At 51.9% G+C, this 13,078-nt stretch overlaps 1 protein-coding gene across 5 annotated transcripts in view; it reads right to left on the reverse strand.

Annotated features, from left to right (window-relative positions):
- csnk2b (casein kinase 2, beta polypeptide) overlaps positions 1–13,078 on the reverse strand; it is a 52,879-nt gene that overhangs the window by 19,812 nt on the left and 19,989 nt on the right. For all 5 annotated transcript variants that reach the window (XM_060851231.1, XM_060851234.1, XM_060851232.1 and 2 more), the window contains exons 2-4: positions 7,958–8,040; positions 4,338–4,440; positions 517–632 (exon numbers count right to left, since the gene is read on the reverse strand). In XM_060851231.1, coding sequence (XP_060707214.1) covers positions 517–632; positions 4,338–4,440; positions 7,958–8,029 — 291 coding nt within the window. In that variant the 5' untranslated portion in view covers positions 8,030–8,040. The remainder of the gene's footprint in view (positions 1–516; positions 633–4,337; positions 4,441–7,957; positions 8,041–13,078) is intronic.

The raw sequence follows: 13,078 nt of genomic DNA on the forward strand, positions 1-13,078 counted from the left end.
AAACTTCTCCCCTCCCCACCCCGTCTCACCCTGACCCTGTGCCCCCTTGTAATTGAAACTTCAACCCCTGGGAAAAGCCCCTGACTCTCCCACCCTGCCTGTTCCCCTCATTACTGTGTAGCCCTCTATCAGGGTCTCCCTCAGTCACCGTCTTTCCAGTGAAAACATTCCTAGCCTTTATAACCTTCCCTCACAGTCAATGTCCCCGAGACCAGGCAGCGTCCTGGTGAACCCTCCCTGCACGCTCTCTCCGTCCCCAGAGCTTCCGCCTCCTCCTGATGGTGTGGCGACCAAACCTGCACATCATACCCCAAACGCGGCCGAACCAGGGTTTTATAGAGCTGCAACGTGATTGGGCAATGCTTGTACTCCATGCCCCACGAGTTACAGGTTTCCCTGGGCGTTCCGCCCCCCAGCTTTTCAAGTTTTTTTTTCTTTCTTTTGTCTGTTACAGTAAAACCGACACCCCCAAGCCCCCCCAGGAAAGGGAAGAGGGGGGTTGGTGAGCTGACCTACCATCTGGGCAATCCCTCGGTTGGTGAGAATGTAGCGGGCGTGAATCAGTCCGTACAGCATTTCAGCGGCTTGCTCGATAAGGTCACTCTGGTTCGGATTGTCCTCCAGTTCCTCATCTGCTTAACACAACGGTGGACAGAAACGTCAGCGGGAGGTTACAGTCAGAGTGCAGCACTGCTGCAAGGCACACAGCCCCCTGCCAGCCTCAGCAAAGTACAGAACACCACACATTTCAAACATCCCCGCCAAACCAACTTCACAAACCTCAACTCCGTCACGGGGGGAGATGGACCCTCCGCCAGGGAAGGTACAGCAGCAGGGGGCTCTCGCACTGTCTCAGGGGGGAGATGGACCCCCCCCCTCCCCAGGGAAGGTACAGCAGCAGGAGGGTCTCACACTGTGTCTCAGGCAAGACAAGACAGAACAGGCTCTGACCGAGGACTTGAAAAGGATGGGGTCAATTAGCCAGGCCTGGGTGGGAAGGCAAAAACACAAGGCCGTCACTGAGAAAGCAGGCTGGGACTTGTACAGGAGACTGCTGAGCAGCGTGGGGGTGAAATCGGAGGGGTCATTCCCAGGATGGTGCTGCACAAAGGGCTCATGTGGTGCTGTAGTAGCATCCGTACCTCTGAGGCAGGAGGCCCGGGGGAAGGCCCACCTGCTTCAGAGGTGGGTCACACCGTCCCTGAGCAGATGGTGGAGGGTATCTCTGAACCTGCCTCCCAGGCTGACAGAGTGAACTGGCTGTGGGTGGATGCTCTACGTCTCTAGCTATGGACAGGCACAGGCCCATGATGAGGCAGTCCCTGCTCCTACCAACTAAACGGTAATGAACCAGGGAAAATATAAACCTTTGGTACCAAACATTCTAAAGGTAACTTCAGGAATGAAAGCAAAGTGCTGCTCCCACGGCACCACATCACAAGCTGCAGATAGTTCAGCAGCTCCCTCTCACACACAGACAGGAGGCGGCCATTCAGCCCCTCCAGCCTGTTCCAGAGGGCCATGGCCTTAATACCCTTCCTTAAAAATAAATCCCTGTCCCTCCAGCTTTTGACAGCTGAGAGGGGGAAGCAGTTGGGTTCAGCAATCCCCTCTCTGAGGCTTGGCACTAGGTAACAGCCACCGTGGCCTAGACCAGGAGCAGGGAACAGCCGAGTTGGACGGCCTGTTTCCACGCTGCAGACTACGATGAATGGAGAGAGACCCCAATTCAACAATCAGGATTCTGTTCAATTTCAGGTGCATCGGGAAATAACCTGAAGAGCTGCACACGAGGGTGAAATGAATGAGGTATTCACGGATTCAAATCGAGAGTCTCTCGTGCACATGCATGCACATGCAGTGAACCAGAGGATAATGTCACACACACACACACACACACACACACACACACACACACACACAAAGCTAAAGTGGTGGGTTTTATAAACAAAACCCCAAGATGCAGGCAGAGGAGAAAAGGGATGTCCACAAATACACGACTCACTAACACAATGTTCTTGCTGTGCTCAGGAGATTTGTAGCTTCATTTGACTCAATATTCCAAATAAAGAGAGTTACAGATAGTTTGTTACTGTTCACACTGGCTGCATTTCTCAGAGGATTCTTGAATCAGGAACATCAGTTTCTAGGATACCGACACAAACCACAAAGGAATGTTTTGGGTGTTTTTTGGGAAAGGATGTTTGTGGATGTGGTGCCGATCAAGTGAGGGCTGCTTTGTCCCTGGATAGTGTTGAGCTTCGAGTGTTGTTGGAGCTGCCCCCATCCGGGCCAAGTGGGGAGTATGCCCTCACCCTCCTGAGGTGTGCCTTGGAGATGGTGGGACAGGCTTTTGTTGGGGGTGGTGGGGGGAGAAAAGAGTCCAGAGGGTGATCCCTTATTTTGAGTGGAGGCCCTCTGGTCCTACACTCTCCCACACAAGGGCAAATAGGCTCCCTACCTCTCCCCCGTCACTGCCCCCAAAGAATCCGGAGAGATTGACAAAGATCACCTTGCATTATTCTAAACTCCGATGAGTACAGGGCCAGCCCACTCAACTTTGCCTCATAAGAAAGTGCCCACCTCCCTGGGATCAGCCACATGGATCTCCCCTGGATGATTACCGATACCAGCCCAGCTGTCCTTCAATACTGAGCCCAAAACTGTCCAGTATTCCGGGAGTCAGCTGACTGCCTCCTTGTACAATCTCAGCAAAACCTCCCTGCTTTCATCCTCCTTCCCCCTTCAAATAAAAGGCCAGCTTTCCATGTCCCTTCCCCCCCACGACCTGCGGATCCAAGTTCCTGATGATTCACAGCCTGGAAATCTGGTTTGAGTCAGTGGGCAGCAGCTCACTCAGACTTCAGCACAACACGGAATAGGAGCCAAACCGCATGCAAAAGGCTGGCTCGCTCACTCGCTCGCTCGTCAATGAGATGCAGCGACAGTGAGATGAGGGGATTGAGCAAGGAATAAACTATCACCACCCACCTCGCTCCCAACACGGCAGCTTTTCACCTCCGAGAAAGGTGTTAAAAGCTGTGCCCTGGCTGGAAACTTGGGGAGAATTTTATTCCAGTTTCAAAGAGGCACAGGCCCACAGCACACAGGAGCCCTTGGCCGTGCTTCAAGCTGATGTTAGACAGGGACACAGCATGTCTGGATTTGTTCAATGGAAACAGCCCTCAGGGCTAGAGAGTTGGGTGTTTGGAGCCCAGGCACAGTGCAGTAAACTGCACCACCTCCTGGTGGAGGAACTGTACGGCACAGTGCACACAACAAACACACTTCACTGTATCATGGGACACATGGCAACAATAAAATCAAAGGCAACTCTGTGAATATTCCGTGTGCGCGAGATACAGACCCCATTTCCAGAAAGAGTCAGGAAACGTAATTTCGGATTCTGCTCACAGGAAACCACTGGGTGTGACAGATCTCTTTCTTGGTCAAGTGCATGAGTTAGTGAACATAGGAACAGGGAGGAGGCCATTCAGCCCCTCAAACCTGTTCAACCGTTTAGTGAGATCCTGGCTGATCTCTGGCCTAACTCCACATATCTGCCTTTGGCCCATATTCCCTACTCTCCTTCCTGAAGGGAACTATATCCATCAACAACTGATCCACCATCCACTGCCATTTGTGGTACAGTCTCAAAGCTCGCAGGAATGCTTCTAAACATCTCTCCTGAATGGTCCAGGACCACCACCTCAGACTTGGCTCCCTCGGTCTAGAATCCTCAACCAGTGGGAGGAGCTTATCTACCCTGTCTTTTCCTGTTAATGCCCTGAAGACTTTAATCAGATCATCCTTTACTTTCTAAAACATCTGGAGAAAACAGGCCTCGTTTGTATAACTGCTCCTTGCAAGGTCACCCCTGCAGTCCAGGTCCCAGGCTTGTTCTCCCTCCACGGAGACACCACCCTTCTGAAGGTGCAGTGCCTAGATCTGCTCTCAGTCCTCCAAGTGGGCTCGATCTAGGGCTCTGTGTAACTTCTGTATCCCTGTACTCCAGGGATATAAAGCTTTGGTGGTCAAATGCGTGACTCCTTACCCAGTATTTCTGCAAGATACGATGGACTGGTCCTCCCAAACTCAGTCAACAATGTGCCTACACCCTGACGCTGTCCAGACTGGGAAGGAATGGGTGTCATCGTGGAGAAGGGAGGGACTGGGACTCTCACTGACACCGTCTCCCCCCACCCGAATCCCTAGCAGTATGGCAGAGTGCTGGAACAGGGCAGAGTGCTGGAACAGCCAGCCCTGGAGCTGAGGGACAGGACCGCTGCACTGTCAGTCCGGACCCCACAGCTCCCATCACCTTTACCACCACATACCGGGCTCAAGGTCCAGAATCATATCCAGCGCCTGGCGGTAATGAGGCACCTGCTCGTTCAGGCCGGTCAGATTGAACTTGTCCTGAATATAATCTTCATCGACCTAGAGGAGAGAAACAGACAGGGGGCGGTGAACAGACAGGACTGGAACAGTGGCAAGTCAGTCACTCACTCACGACAACTGAACAAATAACCCAAGGCCAACTCTCAGTGTGCAAGCAGGCCATTCGGCCCACTGAGTCAATACTGACCCTCTGAAGAGCATCCCACCGCCTATACCAGGACCCCTGCATGTCCCACGATTATTCCAACCAGCCTGCACAGCCGTGAATACCATGGGTAATTTAACATAGCCAATCCACACTAATCTGCATATCTTTAGACCGTGGGAGGAACTCCACACAGACAGACAGTCGCCCGGGGCTGGAATCGAGCCTGGGTGTTGGGAGGCAGCAGTGCTAACCGTTATCTACCTGACCATCAGTGAGGAGGGGGACAGGCCCTCATTGATATGGGAACGGAGGAGAGAGAGAGAGACAACGGCCTTCTCACAGATGGACATAGGCTGCAGCAGACACTCTGGATTTAGCCCCCGCCCCAATTAATACCAGGTCCGTGAATGATCAACAAACCTGACCTTTAAGACATTCAACAGCAGAGATAAGTCACGGGTAAGGGCTGGTTTTCCAGGCACAAAGCACAGCCCGGTGTAAGGGATCAGGGTCTGGCCCCTCAGTTCCCAGGGTCACAGCCCGGAGTAAGGCATCACCTTGGTCTGCTCACCTTTAATGACCTCTGTATTGCAAAACAAAAGCCCCATTGACCTCACATTGGACATTTTCAACTCTTTCCTTCCCGACAGATTAATTTTGGGGAAGTGATGCCCAGATTCCATTTTTCAAAATTCAAACAGCGAGAGCTGGAAAACCTCAACTGGCTCAATGTATCCGTTAGTATCATGGTTTCATTTTCTGATCAAGGGGAGACCGAGCCTGGGTACAATAAAACGGAATCAAAGTGCGGCTCATGGTCTCAAGCTGTTGGAACGGCAGGCAGATTCCTGATGGGAGTCCCACTTCAATCATACATTCCCTACAGTTGGAAGCAGGCCATTCAGCCCATCTAGTCCACATCGACCCTCTGAAGAGCATCCCACCCAAGACCCAGCCCCCAGCCTAACCCTGCATTGCTCATGGCTCATCCACCAAGTCTGTCCATCCCTGGGTACCACGGGTTAGTTTAGCGCGGCCATTTCACTCTTATGTGCACATTGGTGTCTGTAGAATGAAACTGGAGCACTCAGGAAACCCACACACACACACACGTGGGGGCAGAATGTGCTAACTCCATACAGACATACACTGGCAGAGTCAGACAGCACAGAAACTGACCCTTCAGTCCAAAGCTGCATGGTGACCAGGTTTCCCACCTGTCTCACACCATGGCCAAGCTAAAGGGGAGATCATGTGTCTTGGAGAACACCCCCAAGGGTGGAGGCGAACACAGAGCCTTGGCCCTGTGAGACACTAGTGCTAACCGCTGAGGTAGCACACCCCCTTTCTCGGTCGGTGCAGAACCTGGAAAGCAGCACTGGGCAAAAAAGTTCTTGAGCAGTTTGACACAGAGAGCGAGGTGGTGGTGGAGGTTTAGGCAGGTTTAAAACTGGAGAAATCCTCAGATCTAGGAGGAGTTGCATCCCAGGCTGCTGTGGGAGAGGGGGGAGGAAATCAGAGGGGCTGTGACCCAAATTTTTAACTCCCGTCTGACCACAGGGGAGGGGCTAGAGGACTGGAGGATGGCGAATGTGGTTCCATTCTTCAGGAAGGATGACAATTTTGGGAGGAGAGAATTAACTTACACTTCTGACTGTTACAGTTTGATCAGGGATAGGCTGCATGGCTTTGTTAGCAGCCAGTCCGACCTCTCAAATTTGATTGGATGTTTGAGGAATGACCAGCCGTGTCGTGAGGCGAGTGCAGTGGATGCACGCTGCCTGATGAGCAGCATCCTTTTCTTGGCCAATCTCATGACCTATCTGCAATCATGCTTGCTGGATGCTCCATTTGTTTCTCTACATCCATTCGTGGGGTGTTGGCATCGCTCTCTAGACCAGTATTGGCCACCCCCAATGGCCCAGTTAAGATCAACCACAACGATGTGCGTCTGGAGTCACGTGTAGGCCAGACCGGGTAAAGGCAGCAGTTTCCTCCCCTCAAGGACAGGAGGGAACCATTCTTCCCCTCCATTTCATCATCGTTGTTAGATTCTCAACTCCAATTCCACCATCTGCCATGGTCAGATTCAAACCCAAGTCCTCACAACAACCCACTGGCACAGAGGCTCAGGGGTTAGCAGGGCTGCCTCACGGCTCCAGGGACCCGGGTTCGATTCCAGCCTCGAGCAGACTGTGTGAAGTTTGCACATTCTCCCCGTGTCTGCATGGGTTTCCTCTGGGTGCTCCGGTTTCCTCTCAGTCCAGGGATGTGCAGGTTAGGGTGGATCGGCCATGGGAAATTGTCCCATAGTGTCCAGGGATGTGCAGGTTAGGATGGATCGGCCATGGGAAATTGTCCCATAGTGTCCAGGGATGTGCAGGTTAGGATGGATCGGCCATGGGAAATTGTCCCATAGTGTCCAGGGATGTGCAGGTTAGGATGGATCGGCCATGGGAAATTGTCCCATAGTGTCCAGGGATGTGCAGGTTAGGATGGATCGGCCATGGGAAATTGTCCCATAGTGTCCAGGGATGTGCAGGTTAGGATGGATCGGCCATGGGAAATTGTCCCATAGTGTCCAGGGATGTGCAGGTTAGGGTGGATTGGCCATGGGAAATTGTCCCATAGTGCCCAGGGATGTGCAGGTTAGGGTGGATTGGCTATGGGAAATTGTCCCATAGTGCCCAGGGATGTACAGGTTAGGGTGGATTGGCCATGGGGAATTGTCCCATAGTGCCCAGGGATGTACAGGTTAGGGTGGATTGGCCATGGGGAATTGTCCCATAGTGCCCAGGGATGTACAGGTTAGGGTGGATTGGCCATGGGGAATTGTGTCCAGAGAGGTGTAGCTTAGGTGCATTAGTCAGGATTAGGAGTCAGTCTGGGTGGGTTACTCTTCGGAGGGTCATTGTGGACTTGTTAGGCCCAAGGGCACTGTAAGGATTTTAAGTCACCATGGATCCCTGGGATAACAGTCTAGTGATGATACCATGAGTCAGTGTCAAGGAGTCGAGTGTAGCTGGGCAGTGCGCCTACCGGAGATACATTTTCAAAAGACAACCACTGTGCTGTCACCACAGTAACACCTTGAACAGAGTTCACCTGCCAGCCAACTGAAGCATGTCCACACCCTCCCCCAACCCCCACTTTGAAACTTGATCCTCTTGCCTCTGTCCCGTTCCTGCAACAAGAGCCCAGTCTCTTCCTTCCCAACAAGGAGAGGGGTCAGGAGGGGAGGTGGAGTGGAGTGGGGCTGAGCCTGCGGTGCAGATGAACCTATATGGGTGAGCGGACTGAGCCCCTAGCAGGGAGTAGAATGAGCTCAGTCTCCGTGAGGATGAAGCTGCAGCTACCTGGCCTCGGGAAACCAGCACCGACTAACCCAGGCCGCGCTCAGAAACCCACCTCACAGAAGAACTCATTGCCTCGCAGTCCGCAGAACCAGGAGATCCACGACACTTCCTCCGAGCTGCTCATCTTCGTATCCTCTGAAAGAAGGGGGAAGAAGCAAGAGGAGGAAGGTGGGGGAAACAGAGAGGGGGAGGGAGAGTGAGCAAGTGATCAGGTAAACCTAACTCCTCGTGGCACCGCCTGTGCCCCCCCCAAATGATTACAGCCGGCCCCTAATTACCCAACTTCACAGGGCCTGCAGTTCCCACTGAAACCCAGCACTAGCCCTGAGCAAACTGCAGCCCACAACACCAGGCTACAGTCCAACAGGTTTATTTGGAGCGGTGCTCCTGCCTCAGGGAGCTAGCTGCCTGACGATGGGATGGGGTTCTGAAAGCTTGCAGTTCTAAATCCATCTTTTGGACTGTCACCTGCTATTGTGTGATTTTTCAACTTTTGTCCACCCCCGGCCAACCTTGGCACCTCCACATCAACCTGCATCCCTCTTCGCCCTCCTCGTGCCTGGAGACATCACTACGTACACTGAACTGGTACGTCCAACACACACACACACGGTCTCACTTTCTCAGGGAGCAGCTGACAGCAGGTACAGGGTAACCCTTACTGCACCCCGCTGTCTCCTGGGAATACTGCAGATACAGCAGCTCATCCAGCCCAGCTTTCAGTCCGAGTGGAACAGCAATCCACAGCCAGCAACTGGAGCAGTGCCACGACAGAGTAATAAAGCACCAACACACCATCACCCTGCCTCAACTCACCAACGCAAGACGCACGCAGGAAGTCAGTGCATTAACCGGCCCAGTGGGCCGAGGAACAGCAGATGGAGATTAATTTAGGTCAGTGATCGGGCCCTGGGGAGGGTTAGAGGACAAAGAGATCTCAGAGTACAGGTTCACAGCTCCTTGTAAGTGGAGCCATGGGAAGGCAGAGTGCTGAAGGCTGCTTTCTGAATGCTTGCTTTCATCAGTCAGAGTACAAGAGGTGGAACGTCATGTTGCAGCTGTATAAGACCTGGGTGAGGCCACATTGGGTACACAGTGTGCAGCTCTGGTCACCCTCCTACAGAAAGGTTATTATTAAACCAGAAAGAGTGCAGGAAAGATTTACTGGGATGTTATTGGGACTGGAAGGTTTTGAATTGTAAGGAGAGGCTGGACAATTTTTCCTGGAGTGTAGGAGACTGAGGGATGACCTTTTAGAGGGGTCACAAAGCTAGTCCCGTCTTTTTTTTTTACTAAAAGTTGTTCCTTGGCTCCAGGAGACTCTGTCCTTGATTTTTTTCAGATGGGTTATAAACTAGGCCAGGTTCCGATCAGACTGGTTTGGTATGGAAATGAAAAAGGATTTGGAGGGGCCTTTTGTTTCTATGTAAACAGATGAGACCTCAGGCCAAAGTGGTCATGTTTTAGAAGTGACCTGTATAATGAAAGGGGCGTGGTCAGCTCTCTAACTGAGCGGAGCAGTTTTAGTTCAGTCCAGAACTGGTTGGGAATTCAACAGGGAGCTGTGTGGAAACTCTCTCACTCTCTTTGTGCCCATCAACTTCAACCTGGCAGCGTGTTCCCTTGATACTGGGGTTTAAAGGGGATTTGCTGATCGGGACTGGTGTGTATATTCAAAACAGCAGAATAAAGTCTAGTTTGGATAGACTGAGAACTTATAGGAGTTCTTTATTCTGTTCTTCGCAATTCATTGGGTAATTTTCAGAATAAATTTTTTGACTGCTTTTAAACCTGGTAGTTAATCTCGCTAACTTAATCCAGGTAATTTCCACTGTAAATTTACCAGATCGCAAAGTTATGGTCTGGGCTGCCTGCTTAAGAATGTTGAGAGTGGTCTGGCCCAGAGGTCTATAAAACCATGAGGAACGTAGATAAGGAAGGTGGGAAACAACGTTTCCCCAGGATAGGGGAGTCTAAAACTAGAGGGCTTGGGTTTAAGGTGAGAGGGGAGAGATACAGAAGGGTCCAGAGGGGCAACATTTTTCACAGAGGGTGGGGAGTATCTGGAACAGGCTGCCAGAGGTAGTGGTGGAGGAGAGTACAATTTAGACAGGTACATGGATGGGACAGGGGACGGAGGGATACGGACCAAACACAGACAAATGGGACTAGTTTAAATTGGGAAAACTGGGCGGGCATGGGTGAGTTGGGCTGAAGAGCCCGTGTGAATGCTCGAAACTTGGATGACTCAACGGGATTGGGATCAGACCAGGAAACCTGAGAAGCTACACTCACTGAGCAGGTACACAGACTAGGGCACTGAAACGCACAGGCACACAGGGGTTAGACAAGGGAGGTACTGAGCTGCTGCTGTTCCCATCAGTGGAGAACCCAGACACGGTCTTGGGGGAAAAAAAAAAGGATTGACCATTTAGCTCCGAGCTGAGAAGTTTTCACCTGGAGTGTTATAAACTGTGGGAAACCGGTTGTGGGAGCTCACAGGATTGGTTATATTTGAACCCAAGGCTGATAGATCGGAGCACAAGGAATTCATGAGATGGGGGAATTGGGCAGAAATGTGGACAGTGGATCGGTTATGATCCTAAGGAACAGGGCAGCGGGCTCAGGAACTGTACAGCCCGCTCCTGATCCTTTTTTTTTAAAAAGAAGTGGTCTGTGTGGGAGAGTGTAGCAGGAATATCTTCACTCACCTAACAGGCAGTCTGAGACACAAGGGAGCTGCCTGACTCCAGAAAGACAGCAGCCCGTCACAACCACAAACCAAGGGGAGGCCAGTTACTCAGCAGGAAGCTTCGAAAGGAGACGTTAAAACAACACCGGGGCCTTCGGAGGGCAGGGAGCAAAGGTCACCTGCGCAGGACTGCATCAGCGAGTTATCCTGTGAACGGGTGTGGCAGCAATCTAAACTGTTGGACTCATACGGCCAGCCACCTGATAGGTCACGGTCGGTGTGTCCCAGCTATTCCTTCAGAAACACTGGCTCCAAACCACCTCAAACACACAGGATAACTGTGCAGACATGCAACAGGCTGGAGTAAATCTGCAGCAATCGTGTGCAATATGCCCAGAAGGCAACAGGGCATGACTGGCACATTTATGAAGGGCAATGAAAAATACTCCTTGGGACAGAGGGTGATCAAAACAACTCAAATAGGACTCCAGTCTAATCTTCTTAATGAACACCGGGGGGGGGGGGGTCATGGTTCGTGGAAAGATTTGTGCTGGTTGTTGGTATGTTTGGGAAGCGGATTTGCAGACATCTCGTCCTGTCTCGGTGGCATGATCAATGCTTCGGAGCTACCTGTGAAACGCTGCGGTACAGTGTCGTCTGGAATTTATTTGGTTCCGTTCCTGTTGTTTCCAGTTGTTTGCCGTACTGGCCGGTATATTGGATCTAGGTCTAGGTGCATGTTGATGGGATCCGGGGATGAGTGCTATGCTGCTAGGAATTCCCGGTTTTGCTTGTCCCATGATTGCTGGGATGTCCAAGTTGAATCTGTGGACACTGCCATCTGTGTGCGCTTGACTACTCAGGCCAGCTGGTCGTGGCGTTTCCTGGTGAGTTGGTGTCCGTGGATGCGGATTGCTAGTTGTCTGCCTGTTTGCCCCAGACAGTGTTTTGTGCAGTCTCTACATGGAAACCTGGAAATGACACGAGTCTTGCACATGCTGGATATCGGGCCTTTTGTCCTGGTGAGCTGTTGTCTGAGCGTGGCTGTCAGATTTAGGCTCCCAGCCACCCAGTCAAAAGGCAGCAGGAATGCAGCGTCAGAGACAGGAGCTGAACATTCAGCCCCTTGTACATGTACTGCTACTATTCCGTTAGATTATGACCCAAGAGCGTGTGCTTGGCTTCCATTCAAGCTAACAGTTTAAAACACTCCTCCACGTGTCTAGGGGAACGTGAGGACTGCAGATGCTGAAAGAGAGAGTTGAGAGTGTGGTGCTGGAAAAGCACAGCACATCTGGGAAGGAGGAGAATCAATGTTTCAGGCATAAGCCTCATTCCTGGTGAAGGGCTTATACCCGAAACGTCGACTCTCCTGCTCCTCGGATGCTGCCTGACCTGCTGTGTTTTTCCCAGCACCACACTGTCGACTCCTCAGGGTACAGCCCAGTTCACCAACACTGAGGAGCTGCTCAACTCCAAGGCCTGTGACATCGATGCAGCATTCAACAGGGTATGGGGAGAAGCAGCCCCAGCAACCGGAAAGGGGAAAGACTCTCTCTGCAGTTGGATTCGACCTTCCATGTGGCAGACAGGCTGGGTTGGTGGACACTACCTCGCAAAGCTCCAGCAAGTCAACGCTGCCGTTTCCCAGGGAAGATAGTCTTCTTCAACTTGTTCAGGAGTGTAATCACACACCACTGCAGCACATGGGACTTGGAACCCTTCCCCCCCAGGCCCAAAGGAAAGGTCACTATCACTGCACCACATTCCTCTGGATACGGTCGTAGGTGCAGCCATCTACAGCAACTGTATCAGTAACCTTCCACCCCACCCTCCAGGAGGCAGGAGTGGGGCTGTTTATCGACTATTGCACAATGTTCAGTTTCAATATGCAGCAAGGGACAACATCCAAACTGTGATGGTCTCCAAGTGGTCAGCTAACCACTGTCCTTAGACATTCAATGGCATAACCATCACTGGATCTTCCACTCGTACCATATCCATTCACCAGAAACCAAGTAAGCCAAAATACCTTGGCTCCCAGAACAGGTCAGAGGCTGTGAATGCTGCAGCAAGTAACTCCCCGGAGTCAGGAGGGCGATGGAATCCTCCCCACTTGCCTTGGAGGGGGACAGCTCCAACAATACTCAAGAAACTTGACATCATCCAGGACAAAGCAGCCCGCGCTGGATTGGCACCACATCCACTCCCTCCACCACCGATGCTCTGTATGCGCTGCAGAAATTCACCAAGGCTCCTCAGGCAGCACCTTCCAAACCCACAACCACTTCCAGCTAGGAGGACAGGTGTAACCTATTCCCCGAGAACTCTGGCTCACCATCTCTGGAAAGGGGATGGGCAATGATTGCTGGGCCCAGGTAGCTACACCCTCACCCACCCTGTCAGCAAGTTAAAGTGAAGCATGCGGCAAAGCACTTTGGGGAAATAACAAATTGGGATGGTTTTATTAAACTTCAGACC

Source organism: Hemiscyllium ocellatum, chromosome 35, assembly GCF_020745735.1.
Source record: "Hemiscyllium ocellatum isolate sHemOce1 chromosome 35, sHemOce1.pat.X.cur, whole genome shotgun sequence".
Taxonomy (NCBI): domain Eukaryota; kingdom Metazoa; phylum Chordata; class Chondrichthyes; order Orectolobiformes; family Hemiscylliidae; genus Hemiscyllium; species Hemiscyllium ocellatum.